The sequence below is a fragment of the Amblyraja radiata genome, chromosome 33, assembly GCF_010909765.2.
Source record: "Amblyraja radiata isolate CabotCenter1 chromosome 33, sAmbRad1.1.pri, whole genome shotgun sequence".
Taxonomy (NCBI): domain Eukaryota; kingdom Metazoa; phylum Chordata; class Chondrichthyes; order Rajiformes; family Rajidae; genus Amblyraja; species Amblyraja radiata.
Genome location: NC_045988.1, coordinates 22,716,994 through 22,744,836, shown reverse-complemented (window position 1 = coordinate 22,744,836; position 27,843 = coordinate 22,716,994). Strand labels below are relative to the sequence as shown.

The window sequence follows — 27,843 nt, the reverse complement described above, 5'->3', positions numbered from 1 at the left end:
AGCGTCAACCATCCATATTTCGAAGGTATATTATCGGCAACATTTATCGATTTATGAAGAATTTTCAGCATGATCATAAAGTATAAAGCACATTTTTCACAGTCTCACCACAGCAAACTGAATTTCACAAAATCAGACAATATTTTTTTCCAGTAGCTTGGTGCCTTTGTAGAATCGAATGAAGTCAAATGCACTGAGGTCAAGGGTTTTGAATCTTCCATCCAGAATGAGCTCAGCCACGGCTCTGCCCACAGCCGGTGACTGCTGTAGGCCGTGGCCACTGAAGCCAGTTGCAAAAAACATGTTGGTGACCAGTTGGTGAATGCCAATGACCGCATTCTGATCAAAGGTGTTGTAATCATAGTAACCCGCCCAGGCACTTTTCAACTGAGAAGAGAAATCAGTAGAGTAGAATGACAGAAACCATCTCTGGACCAAGGACCATCTGCACATGTACACATCCTCACAGAAATGTTGGAAGTGAACAAATGTTTAACCAAAGAGCAAACATTTTACGGTTCTTTAGGAAGAGAGGACAGAGGAGAAAATATATGCCCAGTTACCAGTTATACTGTAGTCAAACAAGCACTTCAGCACCCCATCTACATTTGGCCCATATCCCAGGAAACCTTTACTATCCATGTATCAGTCCGAGTGTCTTGTAAATCCTTTTATGGGATGAGTACGAGTACCTGCCTCAATTACCTCCTCTGGCAGACGAAATGTGTAGGAAGGAACTGCAGATGCTGGTTTACACCGAAGATGGACACAAAATGCTGGAGTAACTCAGCGGGACAGGCAACATTTCTGGATAGAAGGAATGGGTAATGTTTCGGGTCGAGACCCTTCTTCAGACTGGAATGAGTAATGTTTCGGGTCTCATCCTGAAATGTTACACATTCCTTCTATTCGGATGCTGCCTGTCCTGGTGAGTTACTCCAGCATTTTGTGTCTACCTCTGGCAATTTGTTTCATATGACCACTACCCTCTGTATGAAAAATCTCATAAACCCACAGAACTGGTTTTAATGCCCAGTTGTGTTCCAGATTACTACTCCCTGACCTCCTGAACATAGGCAGAAGTGATGTGTGAGGATGCAGCATGATGACCACAGCCCAGTCAATCATGGGCACTACCATCGAGAGCGACTACATGAGGCACTGTTGCAAAAAGGCAGCATCTAATACCAAGAATCCCTTCTATCCGGGCCATGCCCTCTTCTCACTGCTACTATCGGGCAAGAGCCTGACGTCCCACACCATCAGTTCAGGAACAGATCAGTTCTTGAACCAGTCTGTACAACCCTAATCTTATCTCATCAACAAAACACATCCTGCATTACCTTACACTTGTTTTCTGAATGTGTTTTGCACAAATGTCTTGTTTTTATTTTGGAGTCTTTCTCTTTTCACTGCCTTGCAAAGTTACTGTAATTTATGTTTGTGTGCCTGTGATGTGAGGCGGCTCCAAACAAGATTTTCATTGTTCCTGTACCTAACCATACTTGTGCACGTGACAATAAACTCGATTTCACATGCGATAATCCTTCTATTAAGTTATTTGCCAAGTATCAGCTGTTCAGTGGGCTTCTCATAATAAATAGTCAGAGGTGTGAGGTACAGAGGACAGCTTCAGAACTCATCCAGAAACCTAGAATGCTCCGAGACAGATGGATGAAACAGCATCAATGTTCTTAAAAGATGTTAAGATAACTTACCTTAAGGGACTGGAAGGCAGGCACTCTCTGAGCCAGTTTGGGCCATATCTGCTCATGGAAATATTCATAATTTACTTCCAGATTACTGGAGTCTGGCTCCTCTTCCTATAAGAGCCAGGAACTGGAGTTACTGAGAGAAAGAGAGATGTATACCTGTTCAGCAAAAGCTGTTTCATTCACAGTGATAAGACCATGTCATAGGAGCTGAATTTGGTCATTCGGCCCATCGAATCCGCTCCGCCATTTGATAATGGCTGATCTATATTTCCATTTTAACCCCATGCTCCTGCCTTTGTCCTGTAACCTTTTTGACAATAAACGGCAAATTTGATTTTGTTGCAAAAGTCAGAGACGAGGGACTGAAATGCCAACGCTTCAAACATGCAGATTTAAACACAGCTCCTAAATGTTAAAGACATTTACAGGTGCAGTCTGTATGGAGTTTGTACGTTCTCCCCGTGACTGCGTGGGGTTTCTCCGAGATCTTCTGTTTCCACCAACACTCCAAAGACGTACAGGTTAATTGGCTTGGTAAATGTAAAAATTGTCCCTAGTGTGTGTAGGATAATGTTAATATGCGGTGATCGCTGGTCGGTGCGGACTTGGTAGGTTGATGTGCCTGTTTCCATGATGTATCTCTAAGAGCAAATCAAATTAATAAAATGCTTGAAAGGGTGATACAAGGTACTGATGGCCCTTTGTTAATCCTTTCTTGGTCTGTTTGGTAGCAGCTGAGGTTTGCCAAATAACATGCTGTACCAGATAATTAAGTGAAGGTTGCTGATTGTTCAGCTGGTGCTTAGCAACTTCAAAAATGCTTGCTAAGCAAAAACCTGCTGGGATCCCCCACAGGATACACGGTGGTGGCACGGTAGAGTTGCTGCCTTGTGGCAACAGAGACCCGGGTTCGATCCTGACTACGGGTGCTTGTCTGTACAGAGTTTGTACGTTCTCCCCGTGACCCGTGTGGGTTTTCTCTGGAATCTCCGGTTTCCACCCACACTCCAAAGACGTACAGGTTTGTAGTTTAATTGGCTTGGTATAATTGTAAATTGTCCCTAGTGTGTATAGGATAGCGTTAGTGTGCGGGGATCTCTGGTCGGCGTGGTCTCGGTGGACCGAAGGGCCTGTTTCCGCGCTGTATCTCTAAAACTAAGAACTAAAACTAAATAAAGGCCAGGAGGGAGTGACATGCAAGGGGAATCTGCAGGCCTGTGGAATACAATGGTTTGCTTCTGTGCAGAATGGAGAGCTTGGAGGTAGGCGAGGAAATTCTGAGTTGCATCAAGTGGAATGATTGTACTCCACCATGGAAACATAGAGGCAGCTGGGAGTAAAGCCCCCGTCCCACTGTGTTTGGCACGCTAATTACGCAACCTCGTGGTCGCGTTGAGGTGCGACGGTCCCGCGAAGGTCGCGCGCGACTTAATTCGACCGCACAGCCGTCTGGAGCGCGTGACGTAATTTGAAGTTGGACACAAAATGCTGGAGTAACTCAGCGGGACCGGCAGCGTCTCTGGAGAGAAGCAAAGGATGATGTTTCGGGTCGAGACTCTTCTTCAGTCTGAAAGAAGGGTCTTGACTCGAAACGTTACCCATTCCTTCTGTCCAGAGATGCTGCCGGTCCCGCTGAGTTACTCCAGCATTTTGTGTCTATCTTCAATTTTCTTGGCCCCGCTCTGGGAGTAGAAGTGGGGGCGGATCCGGACCGCAACGGACGTGAGCCCCAGGCCGAGCTCGGCGATCGTTTGCCTGCTTCTACTGCTGTTGGAGGTGAGATGTTGCGTCTCGCCAGGGTCTTGGGCCTGTCCCACCTTGGCCGTCTGTTACGCGACAGGCCATTGGCGTGTGAAGATTTCGTCCGCTACAAAATTTCAGAGCGCACAACTCCATACCCCTCCGCGCTTCTCAGTGGGACCGGCCCCGCGCGGCCACACGATGCCCGTGCGCCTCAACGCGACGACGAGGTCGCATAATTTGCGTGCCAAGGTCACGTAAGTGGGACAGGGCCTTTAGGAGGAACCAAGAAAGAAACCCAAGATGGAGAAAAAAGTATTATTCACTTGACAGAGTCAGCACATCCATTGCAGTCCACTCAACACACAACCCAAAGTGCTTACCTCAGCTGGCGACAGTCCTCCCACATAGTTTCCACCCAAGCCTTCTCGACGGAAGTACATTCCAGTGTAGTCAATCACCATTGGACAATCCAATCCTGGACCATCTGGACTGTGGAAGACATAAACATATCTGCAGAAGGGGGAGGGAATTAGAGATTTTTTGAAATCGGCCTAATAATCTCACAAACAACAAATCACCGCAACAATGACAACATATTACTGAAGATCACAGCATTGCCCAGAGTCCAAGTTAAATTAAGTAATCGCAACGGCAACAGCAGTATAGTTGTTGCAATTGACTTTTCATTATTGAGCTGTCAAAGGGAGAAATGCCAGAGATCCTGCTGTCAGCTGTTGAATATCAACTCTTCGGGACAAGGAATTGCAGATGTTGGTTTATTAAAAAAAAAAACAAAGTGCTGGAGTAACTTGGCAAGTCGAGTAACATCTCTGGAGAGCCTGGCCATCCATGTTCACCAGTGATGCTACCTGACACGCTGCGTTACTCTCGCATTTTGTGACCAACAACTCTTGCTGGTCACAAAGGTGAAAACAGGATTAGTCTTCATTACTAAACCTTCATCCGGCATGAGTCCATTGACTGCACTAATGTCGATTGCAGCCTGATGATGGCTTGTTGATTTCCCAAGGATTTCTTCATAAATCAGCTTTTCTCTGTGCCACATGGCTACATCAACAGGGAGGGGGAGACCATGTTTCCTTGAAGCAAAGCTCAGACCATTATAACTGGGGTATTCAATGTGCTTCATGCATGACCTTAAACGGAGTAGTCCACCAGGTTTCACCAAGTGCTGGAGTAACTCTGCGGGTCAGGCAGCATCTCTGGTGAAAAAGGATAGGTGACGTTTCGTGTCAGGAACCTTCTTCAGACTCAAACTCAGACTTGACAGAAAGAGGTGCTGATCAGTGGCAAGAGGGAGCAGGAGACCGGGCACTGATGTGCAGACATTTACAATGACACACAGGTGGACACAGGTACAATACGTCACCCATCCTTTTTCTCCAGAGATGCTGCTGACCTGCTGAGTTACTCCAGCATTTTTACTCTTATCTTTGGTACACACTAGCATCTACAGTTCCTTGTTTCTACACCAATGAACTGCAGTTATAACCAATGTTGCAATTCCATTTTGTCAAGCAAAATTACCCACTGTTTGCTTCACTACAGATTCTAGGTGCCTTATGATTCAGTTCTCTATTTTGTCGCGTAGCTGCCACCGTTGCTCACCTTTTTCTCGGTTCGATAGGGAGTTTTGTTCCCTCCAATGTGCCTTCAGGTCCATCACCAATCCCAATCATCTCTGCTACTTTGCTTGACCATGCTCCAGCTGCATTGACCAACAATGCACATTTCACTGGCTGGCACTCGGTGCTGTTTGGCATCTGTACCTGTCAACCAGAAGGTAAGGCAAAGGCCAACAATTGATGCAATTCATCACTTAAACTGTCAAGCCCGATAGAAGGCCTTCAACCTGAAACCTTCATCATTTTCAAACAACATGGAAATAGGCCATTCTGCCCACACCGACCATCGATCAGACTAGTTCTATGTTATCCCACATTCTCACCCATGCCCTACATGCTGGGAACAATTTACAGAGGCCAATTAATCTGCAAACCTGCATGCACATGGAATGCGTGAGGAAACCTGGAGCACCTGGAGAAAACAGGGAGAACGTGCAAACTCCACACAGACAGGTACCGAGATCAGAATCTCTTCTAAGCGAATTCCAGCATCTGCAGATCTTCTTTCTCAGTTACCGGTGTTCCACTCTCAGCAGAAAGGAGAATTCATTCTCCTTTCCGGAATGGTTCAGGGCAAATTCGATGTAAAGAAAGGTAAAGCCCACCTCCGTGAATGTTTGCTGAATCAGCACTTATGACAAGATTGAGAGATGAGGAAGAGTGGGTCAGTTCACCCAGCCCAGCACAGCTTAAGATCGAGGAAAATTTATGACACAGGACGAGGTAAGGTGGTCCATTGTGTCCAGTCCATCTAGCCTATTGCCCCAGCATCAGGCCAATGGCCCAGCAGGTGACTGATGTTCAAGTACATCTTAAATATGAATGTTTCCACTGCCACCACCCTCTCAGGCAGAAGGTATCATGGAAGGTTGGTTAAGAAGGTTCAATGGTTGGGTGTTAATGGTGGAGTAGCAAGATGGACTTCAACAGTGGCTGAATGGGAGATACCAGAGAGTAATGGTGGATGGTTGTTTGTCAGGTTGGAGGCCAGTGACTAGTGGGGTGCCACAGGGATCTGTGTTGGGTCCACTGTTGTTTGTCATGTACATCAATGATCTGGATGATGGTGTGGTAAATTGGATTAGTAAGTATGCAGATGATACTAAGATAGGTGGGGTTGTGGATAATGAAGTAGATTTTCAAAGTCTACAGAGAGATTTATGCCAGTTGGAAGAGTGGGCTGAAAGATGGCAGATGGAGTTTAATGCTGATAAGTGTGAGATGCTACATCTTGGCAGGACAAATCAAAATAGGACGTACATGGTAAATGGTAGGGAATTGAAGAATGCAGGTGAACAGAGGGATCTGGGAATAACTGTGCACAGTTCCCTGAAAGTGGAATCTCATGTAGATAGGGTGGTAAAGAAAGCTTTTGGTGTGCTGGCCTTTATAAATCAGAGCATTGAGTATAGAAGTTGGGATGTAATGTTAAAATTGTACAAGGCATTGGTGAAGCCAATTCTGGAGTATGGTGTACAATTTTGGTCGCCTAATTATAGGAAGGATGTCAACAAAATAGAGAGAGTACAGAGGAGATTTACTAGAATGTTTCCTGGGTTTCAGCAACTAAGTTACAGAGAAGGGTTGAACAAGTTAGGGCTTTATTATTTGGAGCGCAGAAGGTTAAGGGGGGGGACTTGATAGAGGTCTTTAAAATTATGAGAGGGATAGACAGAGTTGACGTGGATAAGCTTTTCCCACTGAGAGTAGGGAAGATTCAAACAAGGGGACACGACTTGAGAATTAAGGGACATAAGTTTAGGGGTAACATGAGGGGGAACTTCTTTACTCAGAGAGTGGTGGCTGTGTGGAATGAGCTTCCAGGGAAGGTGGTGGAGGCAGGTTCGTTTTTACCATTTAAAAATAAATTGGATAGTTATATGGACGGGAAAGGAATGGAGGGTTATGGTCTGAGCGCAGGTATATGGGACTAGGGGAGAATACGTGTTCGGCACGGACTAGAAGGGTCGAGATGGCCTGTTTCCGTGCTGTAATTGTTATATGGTTATTATACTCCCGACAGTCAATAGTCAATAGTCTATTTCCTGTGATGGAGACTGTGAGATCAAGAAAGGGGAGGGAGGTGGCTGAGATGGTCCAAGCAAATTTGAGTGCAGGATGAAAATTGGTGGGGAAGTTGATGAAGTCCATGAGTTCTGCATGTGTGCAGGAGGTAGCACCGATGCAGTCATCAATGTAACGGAGATAGAGGTCGGGGACAGGGCCAGTGAACACCTGGAACAGAGATTGTTCATCGTACCCTACAAAGAGGCAGGCATAGCTGGTGTCCATAGGTACACCTTGGACTTGGAGGAAGTAGGAGGAGTCAAATGTAAAGTTGTTGAGGGCGAGGACCAGCACCACTAGGCGGAGTAGATTGTTAGTAGAGGGAAATTGGATGGGTTTGCGGTCGAGGAGGAAACGGAGTGCTTTAAGGCCTTGCTGGTGGGGGATGTAGGTGTAGAGTGACTGAACGTCCACAGTAAAGATGAGGCAGTGGGGACTCGGAAAGCGGAAGTCATTAAACAGAAGAGTATGTGAGGTATCTTGGACATAGGTCAGGAGAGATTGGACCAGGGGATAGGATGGTCGAGGTACGTGGAAATAATTTCCTTGGGACAGGAGCAGGCAGAAAAAATGGGTCTTCCAGGGCAGTTGTGTTTATGGATTTTGGGGAGACGGTAAAAACAGGCTGTGCGGGGCTGGGAAACAATAAGGTTGGGGGCTGAGGAAGGCAGACAGCCAGAAGTGATGAAATCAGTAATGGTGTTCATACCAAGCTGCCCAAATGAAATACGAGGTGCTGTTCCTCCAATTTGCGCTGGGCCTCACTCTTAACTAATCAACTAACTAGCTAACTAACTCTGGTGTTAGACGAGGAAGACAGAGAACATGATTCCCTTTGGTGGGAATAATAAGATAGTCAGGAAAGAAAAAAAACAGGTAGATGCTTCCTTTGATCAAATGTCAAGATCAAGTCAACAGAAAACTTGAAACTGGTATCAATGAATGGTTATTGACCCAAGACGTCAATTTTGTTTCTCTTTCCAAAGACACTCCATGACCTGCTGAATGTTTCAAATATTTATGTATTTATTACTGAAATGTTTTTTGGAGGTAAAGTGGTGTTAAAACACTGATCAGTCATGATCTAACATAAAGGTTAAAAGGACTGCTTCAAAGGGCTGTACAAGTTACTTTAGTTTCTATAAAAAGTGCTTCATGATAGTAGGAACCAGGTGGAAACTGAGAGAAATCAAAGTATGAAATACTTCGTACAATGGCGTGGTGAATTCTTTTCAGCGAGACTGTCGTGCCGTCCTCCGTCTCCATCTCTCTTGTAGAATGTTGAAAACCTAGCAGCATGTGGAAAATATAAAAAATGTCATTTGTCAGCTTATGGAGCAGCACCTCATTAAAACAAGACTCTACAGTCTTCCCATAACAGCAGGAAAGAAAAGCAAACCACTATTTCAATAGCAGTTTCCTAAATGTTTCAGGTCGAGACTCGTCTTCAGTCTGAAAGAAGGGTCTTGACCCGAAACGTCATCCATTCCTTCTCTCCAGAGATGCTGCCGGTCCCGCTGAGTTACCCCTGCATTTTGTGTCTATCTTCAATTTTCTTGGCCCCGCTCTGGGAGTAGGAATGGGGGTGGTTCTGGATCCGCAATAGCCGTGAGCCCCAGGCCGAGTTCGACGATCGTTTGCCTGCTTCTGCTGCTGTTGGATGCGAGATGTGGCGTCGCACCAGGATCTTGGGCCTGTCCCACTTTGGCCGTCAGTTACTCGACGGTGGCGCGTGAAGATTTTGTGCAGGACGAAGTCCACACTCCTCCATGCCACACCACGCGCCCGTCCCGCGCTACCCACACTCTAGCAGGTCGCGTAAATGGCGCGCCAAAGACAGCCAAATGGGACAGGCCCTTTGGTCTCCCCTTGGCTTCGTTAATCTACTATAAAAGATTTACCTAGTAGACCTAATCTTTCCACTTAACTAAATGTTAATCCTGTAAATTCATGTAAGTTCTAGCATAACTCCTATTCTATTCTATCGGCTAACAAAGGAAAGCATTTCCAATGACATGTTAGCTTTGAGGATCTCATACACTCCAAAGACGACTGCATAGCTCCTGACCTCTCCACAAAATTGTAAAGATAGATGCCTCCCACAAAAACATTACATTTACTGAGAATTGCCCAGGATTAGCACTTTTGTTCAAAACTAGCTTTGTCCCTAGTTTTCCCCAACTGCCTCCAAATTGTACTTGACTTACATTCTTACAGGTGCACATGATCAAGTGTCCCCAAGTGTCTTCTGTAAAATAAAGGTTACTATTTCCTCATAAGCCTTTAATTCTGGTTGAATGCCTTGGATGGTCCTATTCACTTGCTTTAACAAAGTAATACAACGTGTGGTTATATAATATCTCTCTGCCGCACGTATTTTGTTAATAGTTAAATGTTGTAAGACAATGATCTGCAAGGGGAATTTGTCTGTCAGAGAAAAATATCTACAATTTGCCTTGCATCTTATAACTGGGAGATAGAAGTAACTGAGGAATCAGTAATTGTATATTGATACGAGTTTATTTAAAGTTTATTACATGGTCTTGCGCTGCATGTATTCTACAGTAGATATAGTAGGACAATTATGAAGCAACTAGGTGTTATTGACAGCTTTTATGGTAATTTCCTTTTGCAAAAAAAAAAAAAAGAATGGTTTGCAAAAAGAAAAAATGAATAGGTGGCAAATTTCCACAGGGAATAGGAGATGGAGTGGGCCATTCAGACTCAGGCCTGCTCCAGCATTAGTCAAGATCACGGCTGATCTTCTAGCTCAACACTATGTCAGCACCACGGGGGGCTTGCCCATGACTGCTTGGAGACCGTAGGATTGTGCACAATACAATTAATTATGAGATTAGTAAAGGGAAAGAACATTATGGGATGGTTAGGGCTAGAAAAGGTTAATAGCACACTATATATCTGCCAAAGCATGATTGGACACTGTATTTAACGACTAGCTCATCTGTACTATATTGAGTTAGCTGGGAAAGTTATGTGTTTATCATCAATCAAGTGCGTTTCACTTTTATGGGGGAGAAATGGAGCAGCGACACAAAATCTAAAGTGCTTTAGGTACCAAATGAAATGCCAATGTGGGGGCTGCTTGAAATTGACCTTGGAAAATCTTGGCAATTTTACTTCAAATGTACCACGGAATGAAATGTTCCTTTTCCTTTTGTTTACTCCATGTTCATGGGTTCTGTTTAACTTACCTTTTTCCTACGCAGAGGCTTTGTTGCTAACTCTGTGTGCCCCATTTCTAAATGTGCTATTTTCTGCATTGATTGTATAATGTTGCCACATATTAAATTCACCGACTGACCTTCGCTGACAAAAATCACTCCAATAATCTGCAGAGTTCCCAATGAGGTATTAAACAAAACATTGATAGTTTACCCAACTTTCCTGACCTTTGTAGCTAGCTTGTTTTTGAAAATGAACCAAAGAGCTAATAGCACATCCTGGATTAACCGAGTTACAGTAACAAGTGATTTAATATGATCACAAGATTTTTGAACAATGATATGCTGACAGCCCAACAGCTGGGGTAGCAGTTGTGATGCTACAATGAACTTCAATGTCCAGGAGTGGGAGAGAGGAATTAATATTGTGGCTCTAAATACTAAAAGTAATGTGCATCAATGTCTGACGAAAATAAATATTTGGATCAAACATCCCCAAAAACTCGAGGTTAACTTTTTACATTTGAATAGCTCGGGTCTTTGAGCCCATTGTACATTAAAACCTTATCCCAACAAGAGTTAATAATTTAAAAAACATAATGAATAGAAAATCAGTCTGCTCTTTCTTTAGGCTTAGAACTTTAGAGATACAGCACGGAAACAGGTCCTTCAGCGATCACCCCGTACACTAGCACTATCGTACACACTGGTGTCAATTAACCTACAAATCTGTACATCGTTGGAGTGTGGGAGGTAGCCAGGGCACCTGGCGAAAGCTCATGCGGTCATAGGGAGAATGTACAAACTCCGTACAGACAGCATCTGCAGTCAGGATCAAACCCGGGTCTCTGGCGCCGCAAGACAGCAACTCTTGCACTGCGTCACTGTGCAGCCCCAAAGACTGCTGACTTCAATAGGCTTTACAATACAATACAATTTATTGTCATTTGAGCCTCAGTGAGGCTCAAACGAAATTCTGTTTCCACAGCCATACAAACAAAGACAATTCCTAGACATACACACAATTTAATTCACACAAACATCCATCACAGTGGACCCACTGTGATGGAAGGCAAAGTCTTTTCTCTCCCCTGTTCTCCATGTCTCTCCCGATGTCGAAGCCCCAGGCGGGCGATGATAAGTCCCACGGCCATTTTAGGCCGTGCCGGGCGATTTACGGCCCCGCTCCCAGTCTAGAAGTCTCGAAGTTGGAGCCCCCGGCGGGCGCTGGAATATCCCACGGCCATGAAGCCGCGCTGGGCGATGTACGAACCCGCTCCGGGTCGTTCCAACCCCGCGACACGGGCTGGAGAAGTCGTGTTGCGGGAGCTCCGGGAAGCGGTCTCTCTCTCCCCCCGGAACCGTGAGCTCCCGATGTCCCAGTCCACCGGACCTGCGGCTGCGTTGCTGGAGCCTCCGAGCCCCAGGAGTCGAGTCGCAGCAGCGAGTCACCACCGCTCCCCACGCTCCGAGGCCGGCCAGCCCCACGATGGTGAGTAGTCCGCAGCTCCTCAGTCTCCCGAGCCCCCGGGTCGTTCAGGTTGGAGGCCGCTCCACGGTGCTAGGCCCCAACGACAACGGAGACCCGACAGGGAAAAGGTCGGGTCTCCCAGACAGGGAAGAGATTTTAAACGGTTTCCCCCTGCCCCCCACATATACACATTTAAAACCAGTTAAAAAACACCAAACACTACATTTAACTAGACAAAAAATAAAAAAAAGACAGACAGGCTGTAGGGGCCGCTGCAACGGGTGAGTCGCGCCGCCAACTGCTTTAAGCCTATTAACTTTAAACTTAACCAACTAGCTTTAACTAACTGCTAGCATGCTTGTGAATGGACAGCACGAGTGAGAGCGGACCAAATATGATAAAACAAACTTTAAATAACTGATCTGCATGAGCAAGGGAGAAGGAGCACGAGCTGAACTTCTCATCTCAGGTTGAGCTTCCAGTACTTTGCCAACACTAGTGGAATCATCAAATGGAAAGGCTGAAAGCAGTCAGGGATTGCTCACTTGTTTCAAGTGAAAAGCAGCCATCCCTCAAGTACCTTATTGACAATACATCGCCCAATACCAAACACTATTTATGCAGCATGATGTAAACGGTAAAAAAGGTGGGACACAAGTGTTCCTGGGCTTACTATTTGTGGTAAGGACGTGGTACGACGACCACAACTCGTATGGATGCATGATATTTGTGTCTCAGATGTTAGTAGTATTTCCGTGGCTGTACCTCACAACAGTTGGGTGCTGAGTAAGACACCACATAAATTCTATAGGGAGCTGCAAAATCAAACTGGTTAGATATCTGCTGCATATAGGCTTTACAGGCTGGATGGAAGGAGGATGGTTCCCCTGACCGAGGAAGCAAGGGACAAATTTCAGAATAAGGAGAAGGCTATTTAAGGAGTTTAAAGGAGATGGCAGGATGTGTTTTTATAAAAAACACAGAAGGTTGTGGCTGCCAGCGGTGGTGATGAGGACAGATATGAGAGTGGTGTTGAAGAGGCTTTTAGAAAGGCACATGGATATGGAGGGAATGGAGGGATATACATCACGAGCAGACAGAGATTAGTTGAACTGTGCATCATGTTAGGCATAGACATTGTGGGACAAAGGGCCTGTTCCTGTGCTGTACTTCTACCTGTTCCATTTAGGACTACTAGATGAAATGTCTTCATGCAGAAGGTGATGAACCCTTGGAATTCTGTGGGGGCTCATACATTGCTGGAAAGTGGCACTGAAGTAGAAATTCAGACATGAAGAATGACAAAACAGGTTTGAAGGGCCAAATGGCCGACTCCTGCTGCAACTTATGCTCTTACTTATATGTTCTTACCCACCACCTCTCCATGACACGGATACACGCCCATTGAGATGGCCTTCCTACGAAATGCATTCAGAAGGAGCCACGGATCGAACCAGCCTTCGTTCTCCAAACCTACACCAAAGATCACAAGAAGATGAGCAACATGCAGCCAAGCTCAGATTAGTTTGCACATTCATTTCACCGCAGCGCCATGTCCATCTGTATTGCACTGGATAACAACCTAGACTCCAGCATCACAAGAGCAGGATTTCTGCCCTAGCCCAGATGCAATTATAAAGTACAGATCCAAAACTAACTATTCCAAATGCACATCAGATGCACTTCAAACTGTGATTGAACAAAATCAGCATTGGGAATTGGGAGGCAAGTATGTATTATTTCTTTCCTCTATCACTGATGAGGAATGTGAAGAACCTCCCCGCTGCTTCTGGGATAATTTCCAACCTTAAAATCCACATGCCCAATAGTTTACCAATATAACAAACCGGTAGTAATGGATTTAAGATTTATTCAAGGTTGATGACATGCATGACTGCAAATTGTATAATTGTATTTTTAAATTCAATGCCTTGAATTTAAAAAAAAATCAACCTTACTTTAAAATTCTCCAGTCTTCCTCCATTTTTCTCTAATTTCATTTTCTACAATTCTGTGCTATCTATCTCCTCATCATTCCCAAATCGAAATCACCCTTGGGAGTCTTGCCTTCAGCTCTGACATTTTTGTCATTTACTTATCTGCCTCTTTCATTAGGCATGTCTTACAGTCAAATGGTAAGGTTTGACCAGGTCCCATAATGTACGTTTACACGCTTTTGTGTCAAATTTGTTAATACCCCTGTGAAGATCCTCAGGCTGTTCGCCAACATTAAACCATTAAAATAAACTATTTATTGTGACATCTTTGGTGTCTGTTACGTTTCGACATTGATTCTCCCACTCCTATCTGCCAGACACTGGCTTTGTTTTTCAGCAGACCCAAATGTTTCACCAAAGCCAATTGACCTACAAATCTGTACGTCTTTGGAGTATGGAAGGAAACCAGAGTACCCACAGAAAACCATGTGGTCATAGGGAGAACATGCAAACTCCATACAGACAGTACCCATAGTCAGAATTGAACCCAGGTCTCTGGAGCTCAAGGCAGCAACTCTACCCTGCGCCATTGTAAAAAGTAATTTCTTAAAAATAAATATAATTGTCATTAAATTGGTTACTCTCCATGGTGGACTCACCATATGAAGCTAAAGCTACACCTTCTGTGTTGATCCACGGGAATTTCCTCTGTAACTGCTGTGGTGTTAAGAGGGTGACTGCTGCTCCCTCATCCCTGAAAGTAGTAAACGTTACATCAGCCCTATCTTCATATTTACCTCATCAGCTGATTCATTTTCACTTTGAAATTGGAGATTCCCCCATAACTTTGAAGGCAATGCCGACATCTACATTGGGCGACAGTGGCACAACTGGTAAAGTTGCTGCCTCACGGTGCCAGAGACCTCGTTTCTGTGTAAGGTTTGCACGTTCTCTCTGTGACCACGTGGGTTTCCTCTGGGTGCCCCGATTTCCTCCCACATCCCAGACTTGCGGGTTTGTAGGTTGATTGGCCTCTGTAAATTGCCCCAAGTGCGTAGGGAGTGGATGAGAAAATGGAACAAAACTAATGTGAACAGGTAATCAATGATAGGTGTGGATTTGGCAGGTAACACAAGGGCGTGTTACCATGCTGTATCTCTAAACTAAACTCACCGTAATGAGGTCATATAAATATTATTAACTGTGGTAGTCTGAAGAAGGGTCAATAGGCAATAGGTGCAGGAGTAGGCCATTCGGCCCTTCGAGCCAGCACCACCATTCACTGTGATCATGGCTGATCATCCACAATCAGTACCCCATTCCTGCCTTCTCCACATATCCCTTGACTCCACTATCTTTAAGAGCTCTAACTCTCTCTTGAAAGCATCCAGAGAATCGGCCACCACTGCCTTCTGAGGCAGGGATTCACAGATTCACAACTCTCTGGATGAAAATGTTTTTCCTCACCTCTGTTCTAAATGGCTACTCTTTATTCTTAAACCGTGGCCCCTGGTTCTGCATTCCCCAACATCAAGAACATGTTTCCTGCCTCTAGCATGTCCAACCCCTTAATAATCTTATGTTTCAATAAGATCCCCTCTCATCCTTTTAAATTCCAGTGTATAGAAGCCCAGCCGCTCCATTCTTTCAACATATGACAGTCCAGCCATCCCGGGAATTAACCTTGTGAACCTACGCAGCATTCCCTCAATAGCAAGAATGTCCTTCCTCAAATCTGGAGACCAAAACTGCACACAATACTCCAGGTGTGGTCTTACCAGGGCCCAGTACAACTGCAGAAGGACCTCTTTGCTCCCATATTGAACTCCTCTTGTTATGAAGGTCAACATGCCATTAGCTTTCTTCACTGCCTGCTGTACCTGCATGCTTACTTTCATCTGAAGAAGGGTTTCGGCCCGAAACGTCACCTATTTCCTTCGCTCCATAGATGCTGCTGCACCCGCTGAGTTTCTCCAGCATTTTTGTGTACCTGCTTACTTTCATTGACTGATGTACAAGGACATGCAGATCTCGTTGTAGTTCCCCTTTTCCTAACTAGACACCATTCAGATAATCATCCTTCCTGTTCTTGCCACCAAAGTGGATAACCTCACATTTATCCACATTAAACTGCATCTGCCATGCATCTTCCCACTCACCCAACCTGTCCAAGTCATCCTGCATCCTCGTAGCACGCTCCTCACAGTTCACACTGCCACCCAGCTTTGTTTCATCTGCAAATTTGCTAATGTTACTTTGAATCCCTTCATCTAAATCATTAATGTATATTGCAAATAGCTGTGGTCCCAGCACAGAGCCTTGCGGTACCCCACTAGTCACTGCACGCCATTCTGAAAGGGACCTGTTAATACCTACTCTTTGTTTCCTGTCTGTCAACCAATTTTATATCCATGTCGGTACCCTACCCCCTATACCATGTGTTCTAATTTTGCCCACTAATCCCCTATGTGGGACCTTATCAATGGTTACATCCTCAAGAAATTCCAGAAGATTAGTCAAGCATGATTTCCCCTTCATAAATCCATGCTGACTCGGACCGATCCTGTTACTGCTATCCAAATGTGCCAATACTTCATCTTTTATAATTGACTCCAGCATCATCCCCACCACCGATGTCAGGCTAACTGGTCTATAATTCCCTCCTTTCTTAAAAAGTGGGATAACATTAGCTACCACAGGAATCCACAGGAACTGATCCTGAATCTATAAACCATTGGAAACTGGCCACCAATGCGTCCACGATTTCTAGAGCCACCTCCTTAAGTACCCTGGGATGCAGACCATCAGGTCCTGGGGATTTATTAGCCTTCAGTCCCATCAGTCTACCCAACACCATTTCCTGCCCAATGTGAATTTCGGGTCCTAACCCGAAACGTCACCTATCCATGTCTCCCAGAAGATGGAGATTCTGGTCACCTTCCAACCAACTGGACAGAGTCAACTTGAGTGTTACCTTGTGTGGATACAAATTAGGCTTAAAGTTAAAGGTGTGGGAGATGCTCAGCAAATCAGACAGCATAGAGAGAAGAAAATCAGACAGTAGAGAGAGGAAAAAAAACTAAATTCATGTTTTGAGTCAATTCCCTTCTATTAGAAGACTGCAAAACGCAGTTCTAATGCAAGGCCATCAACCCGAAACATTAACCAGAGGCAAAATCCTTCAAGGTAACAGTTACTGCTCATCTCAACATTAGTGAAATCCTGGTCTGGCAGGATTTAGCTTTCAAATATCTCACCTCTGAATACGATAATTTTCTGCCATAATATCACTCTGCTCCTTCCCAGCTAAGAGTAGATATCCCGATGGATTGAACTGAACATCCACAGGGTCCTCATTCACCACATTTAGATGTTCCTGTTGGACAGACATAAAATGCTTGCCTCAATTAATTTGTTGCTTTCGATAACTCTGCCAAGAATATTACTCAATTACCACATAGTTTTCCCATAATAATGTCCCACTGAGTGTTCAGAGACTGCAACTTTAAAGGTTAGATAAATACGTTACTATGTACAATTACTGGTAATTTTTTGTCAGCCAATTAAGGTTTTAAAGTATAGACTTTAATACTGTTTGCAACAACATTAAAAGGAGAGAAAAAAAAGCATGATTTACATTTAGACATGTCTTTCACAAGACTAAACGCTACGAACACCCGTGAATGGGGGCCTAAATAAAAGGATTAAAAGTAGAGTCCACCTTTGTACTCTTGCTGCACTTGGCTTGTTCTTTTTCTATGTATTTCAAAGGAAGAAAAAGCTGCACAAATTCAGCTGACCACAACGATTCTGAAGACATTTCCACTGATCAACTGAAATAGTACAGCTCATACATGCTTGCAGTGGATGTGGATAGCTGCAGACAATACATCACAGCCTGCTTAACACCTGCAATGGCTGCCATTGAGAATCACATGCAGAGGTATGGCATGCATCTGTTGTATTCAGGTAGCCCAAAGTTCTCTTGAGATGCAAGGGGGAGTTTGAAGGAGATCAGATAAAATAAAGCATCAGAATCATTGTATGGAGAGAGTGCCCAGCTCTGAGTAAAAGCCCCAATTGCCTTATTTCTCTTAGCATGATAAACCTGCTCACCCTGGAACCAATAGGAGAGCCTTCATTGCATTTTTGCCAATACAAGTCAGTGTGAGAATAGTTGCTGGTGATCTGGTAAAGAAGACATTGGCAGCTTGTCAAGGCACAACCACAAGAAATGCAGGAACCAGCATCAACCACTGTGCGAGGATTTTACAGACTTCTCAAAGATTCCAGAATACTTTTGGCGGAGGGAGGGGGGGGTAAATTATGAAATATCCCACATTTCATCATACTCAAATATATGATTGAACAACACTTATTTCACTCCTTAGTACAATAATATTGTACCTAATCTCCACCAAACCTCCTGATGTAGTGGAATTAATCTACAGGACAAATGCGACCTACATCTCCTCTACTCCAGAATGTCCTCGACTCCAAGCTCAAATCATTGAGCTGCTGTACCCGGCTGATCCTTGCACATGTGCACTTTCAGAACTCAAGGACAATGCACAGTAAATAATGATGTAGATAGCCCACAATCAACATCAATGTCATCACCTCACTGACGTTTGTGGGAGTTAGCAGACCATTTTGTTTGTTATGTTTCCTATATTACAACAGAGATGAATTTAAATACTCTGATTTGTCAGTAACGCCCTTGTGGTGACTATTTTATATTTATTTTAGATTAGGAATATTTTGTCTTTGTTCTTGAAACGGTCCAGAATTATCTGATCTCACTGTTGGCAGTACAACACAACCTCTATCCAGATATAGAAGTGGGGAGATGTGTGCAGGGGAGGAGAAAGGCCAAAACCCATCAGGGCTCCTGCTCCTGGGATGGATCACACAAGACCCATCTGTGCTTTCCCAACACTTGCTTCTGCTCTTATGAAGAATTATGTTTTGGATGAACTACTGATAGGTTGCTGAAGCTAGATTTGAATCTTCCTTCAAAAACCTACACAGGTTCTGCTAAAATCCATTTCAGAAAATCACAAAATACTGGACTTAATGGGATAAGAGTGGTTCATTCTGTCAGTACCTGGATATTGCGAAGAAAGTGAGCAGATTCCATTGATAGGTGGATATTCTCTGGCAGAGAGAATTGGTGGCGAATTCCTCCCACTGACAAGACTGTGGAGGCTCTGGAATACTACATGGAGACAGAAGAGATATTCAATAAAACTCCACGAGACACAATCTTTATAAAATGTACTGTGACATTCAGAATGGCAACATCTTAGCTTCAGTCTCTGACCTGCGCCAAATTACAGGAAAGGACAGTGGAAGCAGATTCAGTAGTAACTTACACAAAAAAGAATTGGATATTTACTTAAAAGGAAAACAATAGAAAGACTATGGATAAAAAGCAGGTGAGGGTAACTCAATGAAAAAACCTCAAGGTGTCATTGTAAGCTGGACAGCCTCTAACACTTTGTTTAAGAAGGAACTGCAGATGCTGGAAAAGCGAAGGTACACAAAAATGCTGGAGAAACTCAGTGGGTGCAGCAGCATCTATGGAGCGAAGGAAATAGGTAACGTTTCGGCCCGAAACGTTGCCTATTTCCTTCGCTCCATAGATGCTGCTGCACCCGCTGAGCTTCTCCAGCATTTTTGTGTAGCCTCTAACACTGCATAGTTCTGCAACACCAAAAATTTGCATTATTTTAGCACTTCTACTGTTCATTCAAATCAGGGCTCCAGACAGTTTTAGAGAAAAAGCATTATCCAAGGAACATCTTTAAAGACCAAAGATATGCGGAGGGATAAAGGAGATTAAGGAGAGAATTTCAGAAGTCATGATCCAAGCAAAGTCAGAAAAGCATTAAATTGGTTACAACAGATTAGACATAGCGCAAAATTAAAGATAAAATGGAAGAGAACAATTATTTAACAAAGTCTCAGGGACACATTCCAATAAAAGGCATCACATTCTGCTTCATCAGCGCCCCTCCGTGACCCCGATATCCCTATTGTCAGATGCTATGTCCAGTATTCAGCAATGGCTAAGCAGAAAGTTTCCCTACAGTTGGGAAGACAGATGATCCTGCCTTTGGCCCTTACTCCAACCTCTGTTCCCTGGCCACCAAATCTGACCTCGACATTGGGAAGTGTGTGAAATTGAATCATCTCAGGTTTCATAGTCCAACTGTAATATATTATCTGCAAACCAAATATTTGCCTAAACCAGCCCATTTCTGCCTCAGTGGCAATGCCACTCCTGACTGTTGCTAAAAAAACACATTATTGTCTTTGTTACTATTGGTTTTGATAACTCCTATTCATGGCTGAACTCCCTCCATTAAAGTAATCTAAAGTAGATAAAAGTGCTGGAGAAACTCAGCGGGTGCAGCAGCATCTATGGAGCAAAGGAAATAGGCAACGTTTCGGGCCGAAACCTTTCTTCAGACTGATTAATCAAAATTTAAAGTAATCTAAACTTTGGATACCCACATCCTAAATTCCAATGAATAACATTCACTTAATTGTTGACTAATGTTCATTACCAGTTAAGTAGTGTTTCAATTTTTCCTCCAGTTTCTCCATGCTCAAAACATGGACAGCCTGTAATGGTGTAGGAAGGAACTGCAGATGCTGGTTTAAACCGAAGATGGACACAAAAAGCTGGAGTAACTCAGCGAAACAGGCAGCATCTCTGGAGAGAAGGAATGGGTGCCATTTTGGGTCAAGACGTCTGAAGAAGGGTCTCGACCCGAAACATCACCCATTCCTTCTCTCCAGAGATGCTGCCTGTCCCGCTGAGTTACTCCAGCTTTGTGTCTATCATCAGCCTGTAATTGTGCTCTCTTAATTATCTTCAGATTGAAATACTCCAAACCTTCAGCACACAAGGCCTTGAACTCTGGGGTTCCCTCCTTAAAACAAGTTTCCTTATCTCTCATCATCTAAAGCTCACGTTAAAACAAGTCCTTGGCAATTCCATTAGTCATATATCCTACTCTCAATATAATAAAAAGGAACTGAAGATGCTGGTTTATACCAGATAGACACAAAATGTTGGAGTAACTGAGCAGGTCAGGCAGTATCTCTGGAAAAAATGGATAGGTGACTTATGGTATTTGAAGGGTCCTGACATGACAAGTCTCTGCACTTATTGCAGAGATACTGCTTGACCTGCTGTGTTGCTCCACCATTTTGCTTCCATCCTAGTCTCCCAATTTGACTCAATATCAGACTTTGATTGATGTTAAGTTGCCAGCAATGTTAAAGATACTCAACCGATACACATGTCAAGATTGTTTCACCAACATCAAGGTCTGTTTCATTATCATGATGTGTGCATTAAGTGTTTGATCCAGGAAAGGAATAGCTTTTCTGATGGTTGTCCACTCACAGTTGGGTCTCTCTCTACAACCACCACACGGACCCCTTCCCGAATTGCCTCTTTTTTCTTCAGCCAGTAAGCAGTGGACCAGCCCACTATTCCTCCGCCAATTATGACAATATCAGCCCACTCGGGGGGCAGGCCAGGAGTCTGGTGCACGGGGTTCCAGTCACTGCCAGGGAGTGCTTCCTTTGCTTTCTGCTTGAATTTGGCAAACTCATTTTCCAGATCTGGAAAATAATCAAGATTTTAAAGATGTTTTACATGCCACAAACGAGCAAATATTGGTACATCACGAGATGCTTTTAAATCAAATTTGCTGTACATGCATAGTATACCAAGAAAAACAATCAGAAATCCAAGAACATTCATGGTCCTGAACCTTAGAATAGAGAGGTCCCGTTGCAAAATGAAATCAAAATGAACTGCAGATGCTATAAATCTGAAATAAAAATAGAACATGCTGGACCCAGCAGCAACTGTGGCAGGGAAACAGTGAATAGCACCGTGGAGACACCCATGGTCAGCCACGACCGAAGGGGGCTAAGAAGAAGGCAGGAAATGGTGTTGGGTAGACTGATGGGACTGAAGGCTGATAAATCCCCAGGGCCTGATGGTCTGCATCCCAGGGTACTTGAGGAAGTGGCTCTAGAATTCGTGGAGGCATTGGTCTTCATTTTCCAATGACACAAAGTTGGGTGGCAGTGTGAACTGTGAGGAGGATGCTATGAGAATGCAGGGTGACTTGGACAGGATGGGTGAGTGGGAAGATGCATGGCAGATGCAGTTTAATGTGGATAAATGTGAGATTATCCACTTTTGTAGCAAAAACAGGAAGGCAGATTATTATCTAAATGGTGTCAAGTTGGGAAAAGGAGAACTACAACAGGATCTGTTCATCGGTCAATGAAAGTAAGCATGCAGGTACAGCAGGCAGTGAATAAAGCGAATGGCATGTTGGCCTTCATAACAAGAGGAGTTGAGTATAGGAGCAAAGAGGTCCTTCTGCAGTTGTATAGGGCCCTAGTGAGACCACACCTGGAGTATTGTGTGCAGTTTTGGTCCCCTAATTTGAGGAAGGACATTCTTGTTATTGAGGGAGTGCAGCGTAGGTTCAAGGTTAATTCCTGGGATCGCAGGACTTTCATATGCTGAGCGAATGGAGCGGCTGGGCTTGTATACTCTGGAATTTCGAAGGATGAGCGTGGATCTTATTGCAACATATAAGATTATTAAGGATTTGGACACAATAGAGGCAGGAAACATGTTCCCGATCAATCAATATTTATTACATGTCATTTGAACCTCAGTGAGGCTCAAACGAAACTCAGTTCCACAGCCATACAAACAAAGACAATTTCCTACAGATATGCTAACAATTCAATTTACAGAAACATCCATCACAGTGAACCCACTGTGATGGAAGGCAAAGTCTTTTCTCTCCCCTGCACCATTTTTCTCCCGATGTTGAGGCCCCAGGCGGGCGTAGATAAGTTCCACGGCCATTTTAGGCCGTGCCGGGCGATGTACGGCCCCGCTCCTGGTCTAAATGTCACAAAGTTGGAACCGCCGGCGGGCGCTGGAATGTCCCGCGGCCATTAAGCCGCGCCGGGCGATGTATGGCCCCGCTCCGGGTCGTTCCAACCCCGCGACACGGGCTGGAGAAGTCGCGTTGCAGGAGCTCCAGAAAGCGGTCTCCACCCGGACCCGCGAGCTCCCGATGTCCCAGTCCACCGGACCTGCGGCTGCAGCTGGAGCCTCCGAGCTACGTGGTCGGGCCGCAGCAGCGAGCCACCACTGCTCCCCACGTTCCGAAGCCGGCCAGCCCCACAGCTCCGCGACTGGAGCCCCCAGGTCGTTCCAGCTGGAGGTCGCTCCACGGTGCTAGGCCCCAACGACAACGGAGACCCGACCGGGAAAAGGTCGGGTCTCCCGTGCAGGGAAGAGATTTTTGATGTTGGGAGAGTCCAGAACCAGGGGCCACAGTTCAAGAATAAGGAGTAAGCCATTTAAAACGGAGACGAGGAAACACTTTTTCTCACAGAGTGGTCAGTCTGTGGAATTCTCTGCCTCAGAGGGCGATGACGGCCAGTTCTCTGGATACTTTCAAGAGAGAACTTGATAGGGCTCTTAAAGATAGCAGTCAAGGGATATGGGGAGGAGGCAGGAACAGAGTACTGTGATCAGCCATGATCACAGTGAATGGCTTATTAATGGCTCGAAGGGCCGAATTGCTTACTCCTGTACCTATTGCCTACAAGCTCCTGACACTGGAGAACACTGATCCCTAGTCACCAGAAGTGTGTAGGAAGGAACTGAGATGCTGGTTTAAACCGAAGATAGACATAAAAACCTGGAGTAAGTCAGTGGGTCGGGCAGCATCTTTGGAGAAAAGGAATAGGTGACTTTTTCGGGTCTAGACCCTTCTTGAGTCTTTCTCTACAGACTCAGACTCTTCAGTCTGAAAAAAGGTCTTCACACGAAACGTCACCTATTGATTTTCTCCAGAGATGCTGCCTGGCCTGCTGAGTTACTCCGTCGTGTTGTGTCTATCCCCATCACCACAAACTGCTTCAGTGAGTGATCCGGGGAACCAGTAACACACAACCCACACACATTATCACAATTCACATCAAGAAAATCCGGATGAGAGAAACCACAAATACACACTTTGGAAAAGGCTTCACAGACTTCTATGTTAGTTCCCAATGCACCTCTCATCACAGTGATAGGACTCACACTGCACCTCCCAGAGGAGCGTGAAATAGAGGACAAAGTGAGATCGAGGGGGGAGTGAAATAGAGGACAAAGTGAGATCGATGGGAGTGAAATAGAGGACAAAGTGGGTTTAAATTTCTTGTTTGAATATGTCAGCTAATTAGAGGTGTGTCAATGAATGAAAGCAGCCGTTATGTTTCATTCGCAAGAAGAAGCAGGAGAAGACGTGAGCGAGGAGCGGCAGCGCGGCCGCCGGGCTGGGCCGGGGAGCTGACAGGTGCCGCTGACAGGTGCCGCTGCCATGAGCCGCAACTGTCCCCACAGACGCTGCCCGACCGCATGCACACATCCACTCACCTCGGAAGAAGTCGTCGTGCTTGCGCGCCGGGACGCTGCAGTGTATGTGGGCGGGTAGGCATCGGGCCTGCAGGGGGCGGGGGAGAGCGCGGGCCCCCCGGCGGGAGAGAGCGAACCGGCAGCGGCTCCACGACAACATGGCAATGGGCGGCCCGCCGCGGCACAGCGCGCCTTAACCCGGGGGGAGGGGGCGGGGCATCCAGCTGACGTCTGGCGCACCCCCCGGGGGGGGTGGAGCTGCGGCATGACGTCATCGCACACCCGGGGGCGGAGCTGCGGCATGACGTCATCGCACACCCGGGGGCGGAGCTGCGGTATGACATCAGATGCGCACATGGGGCGGAGCTGCGGCATGACGTCAGACGCGCACCCGGGGCGGAGCTGCCGCATGACGTCACGCGCACACCACGGGCGCGGAGCTGCCGCATGACGTCAGACGCACACCCGGGGGCGGGGCTGCAACATTAGGTCAGGCGCACGCCGGTTTGACACAGAAGATAGACACTGGATCTTTGATAGACAAAAAGTGCTGGAGTAACTATAGGGTGATTTCACGAAAGGTCACTGGAGCGTAGATCCGCACCCACGTGACCGACATTTTTAACTGGGGGACAAGCGTCACTTCCGGTACATGTTAGTGAATGGGAAAACACGCACTTTCACACCCGTTAAAAACATCGAAACCGGGCCGTTTTTGAGCTGCAATTTACTGTACCAGTCGGGGTGACCGTGAGGCACAGCTACCTAAATTTACAGTCCAAAAAAAAGATAGAAACTAAGGTAAATTCAAGAGGGAGCTGAAGGTGTAAATACAGCGGAAGTGCTAGTGGACATTTGCCGTGGAGATTTAAAGATCCAAAATATCGGGAATTGTCGCGTTTGCTCGCTGCATTTCATCAACAGTGGCATTATTGACTTATTATCTTTATTCATTTGTTATATGAAAAGTATTAAAAGTTAGAAACCCGTCAGTAAAATTGCAAAATCGCCCATGGATCTCAGGTGGGTTTTAACATGCAAAATGAACACGCTTCTGAAGCTCCATTTACCATTTAAATAATCGTAAGCTTGCATCTCAGTAAAATTGATTTCCAAACGCATTGAGAGTTTACGATTATTTAAATGGTAAATGGAGCTTCAGAAGCGTTTTCATTTTGCATGTTAAACCCACCCGAGAACCATGGGCGATTTTGCAATTTTACTGACGGGTTTCTAACTTTTAATACTTTTCATCTAACAAATGAATAAAGATAACAAAGCCAATAATGCCACTTTTGATGAAATGCAGCGAGCAAACGCGATAATTCCCGATATTTTGGATCTTTAAATCTCCAAGAAAAAAGTCCGCTAGCACTTCCGCCTTGTTTACACCTTCAGCTCCCTCTTGTATTTACCTTAGTTTCTATCTTTTTTTTGGACTGTAAATTTAGGTAGCTGTGCCTCACGGTCACCCCGACTGGCTCCGTAAATTACAGCTCAAAACCTGGCCGTTTTCGATGTTTTTAACGGGTGTGAAAGTGCGTGTTTTCCCATCCACTAACATGTACCGGAAGTGACGCTTGTCCCCCAGTTAAAAATTTCGGTCACGTGAGTGGGGATTTACGCTCCAGTGACCTTTCGTGAAATCACCCTATAGCTCTGCAAGTTGATGGCGTTCTTGTGCACATTGTCTATCCTGCTCACAGTGGGTGCCCAATCAGGATTGTTGACATCATTCCATGCTGCAGGCTTGTCTGTTATTAGATGATAAATAAATAAATAAGTAGTTTGGGTGATTGTGCAGGCTTTAAACAAGAAACATTGAGAAATATATTTTGGCAAATAATAAAATGTCCTGCTTTTGTCCAACTAACAGCTGACAGCTTGCATCTCAGTAAAATTTATTTCAAAACGCATTGATAGTTTACGATTATTTAAATGGTAAATGGAGCTTCAGAAGCGTTTTCATTTTGCATGTTAAAACCCACCTGAGAACCATGGGCGATTTTGCAATTTTACTGACGGATTTTTAACATAATACTTTTCATCTAACAAATGAATAAAGATAAAAAGTCAATAATGCCTTACTTTTGATGAAATGCAGCGAGCAAACGCGATAATTCCCGATATTTTGGATCTTTAAATCTCCACGGCAAATGTCCACTAGCACTTCCGCTGTATTTACACCTTCAGCTCCCTCTTGAATTTACCTTAGTTTCTATCTTTTTTTTGGACTGTAAATTTAGGTAGCTGTTCCTCACGGTCACCCCGACTGGTACAGTAAATTGCAGCTCAAAAACGGGCCGGTTTCGATGTTTTTAACGGGTGTGAAAGTGCGTGTTTTCCCATTCACTAACATGTACCGGAAGTGACGCTTGTCCCCCAGTTAAAATTTTCGGTCACGTGGGTGCGGATCTACGCTCCAGTGACCTTTCGTGAAATCACCCTATAGGGTCTCATGTACACTGTCTGCTCTGCGACAGAACTGTGCTTCGAAATGAATCATGGCGTGATCGAAAATTACGTCAAAGTCAACATTTTCAAAAATTGACCATCATATATTTAACGTAGACAAAAATGCTGGAGAAACTCAGTGGGAAGGAATAGGTAACGTTTCGGGTCGAGACCCTTCTTCAGACCTATGATCTTTGCTTCAACCAAAAGATATGAGAGCTCACTATCTCCATCGCAGGTAACATTTACTATAAACCCACTGACTCCCCAGGTGTGGTCTCACTAGGGCCCTATACAACTCTTTGCTCCGGGACTACACTTCTTCCCACCCTGCTTCCCTTGTAAGGACTATCACCTACTCCCAATTCCTCTGTCTACGCCGCATCTGCACCCAGGATGAGGTGTTCCAAACCAGGGTATCGGAGATGTTCTCATTCTTTAGGATTCGGGGGTTCCCCTCTTCGACTATAGGGTCTCCTCTATATCCCGTAGCTCCGCTCTCACTCCCCATCCTCCCGTAACAAGGACAGAGTCCCCCTTGCCCTCACCTTCCACGCTACCAGCCGTCATATACAACAGATAATCCTCTGAAGGTACACAAAAAAGCTGGTGAAACTCAGCAGGTGCAGCAGCATCTATGGAGCGAAGGAAATAGGCAACTTTTCGGGCCGAAACCCTTCTTCTGACATTTTCGCCACCTCCAACAGCATCCCTGGCCACAGCTTCCCATCCCCTCCCCTTTCGGGTTTCCGCAGAGACCACTCCCTCTCCTTGGTCAGTTCGTCCCTTCCCACCCAAACCACCCCCTCTCCTGGTACTTTCCCTTGCAACCGCAGAAAATGCTACACTTGTCTCTTTACCTCCCCCCTCGACTCCATCCAAAGACCCATGCAGTCTTTCCAGGTGAGGCAGAGGTTCACCTGCACCTCCTCCAACATCATCTATTGCATCTGCTGCTCTAGGTGTCAACCGCTCTACATCGGTGAGACCAAGCGTAGGCTTGCCCAACACTTCCGCTCAGTTCGCATTAACCAACCTGATCTCCCGGTGGCTCAGCACTTCAACTCCCCCTCACATTCCGAATCTGACTTTTCTGACCTGGGCCTCCTCCATGGCCAGAGTGAGTCCCAACGCAAATTGGTGGAGCAGCTCCTCATATTTTG

General features: G+C 45.2%; 1 protein-coding gene across 1 annotated transcript; it reads right to left on the bottom strand.

Annotated features, from left to right (window-relative positions):
• Positions 1 to 29: 29 nt before the first annotated feature.
• Positions 30 to 24,450, bottom strand: foxred1 (FAD dependent oxidoreductase domain containing 1). The gene is made up of 11 exons (XM_033049965.1): positions 24,248 to 24,450; positions 21,182 to 21,402; positions 18,869 to 18,979; positions 17,019 to 17,137; positions 14,421 to 14,515; positions 13,196 to 13,297; positions 8,384 to 8,460; positions 5,088 to 5,248; positions 3,839 to 3,968; positions 1,719 to 1,823; positions 30 to 387 (listed from the first exon to the last, which is right to left on the bottom strand). Exons 1-11 carry the CDS (start codon positions 24,384 to 24,386, stop codon positions 133 to 135), a joined length of 1,515 nt encoding a protein of 504 aa, XP_032905856.1. The 5' UTR covers positions 24,387 to 24,450; the 3' UTR covers positions 30 to 132.
• Between the last annotated feature and the right edge of the window lie 3,393 nt (positions 24,451 to 27,843).

Coding starts and splice junctions, on each gene's coding strand:
- foxred1 (XM_033049965.1), bottom strand. CDS start 24,386: ATGTTGTCGTGGAGCCGCTGCCGGTTCGCTCTCTCCCGCCGGGGGGCC. Junction 13,298..14,420: donor TGTAGCTTTAGCTTCATATG/GTGAGTCCACCA, acceptor TCTTTGGTGTAG/GTTTGGAGAACGAAGGCTGG. Junction 3,969..5,087: donor CCTATCGAACCGAGAAAAAG/GTGAGCAACGGT, acceptor CCCCTTCTGCAG/ATATGTTTATGTCTTCCACA.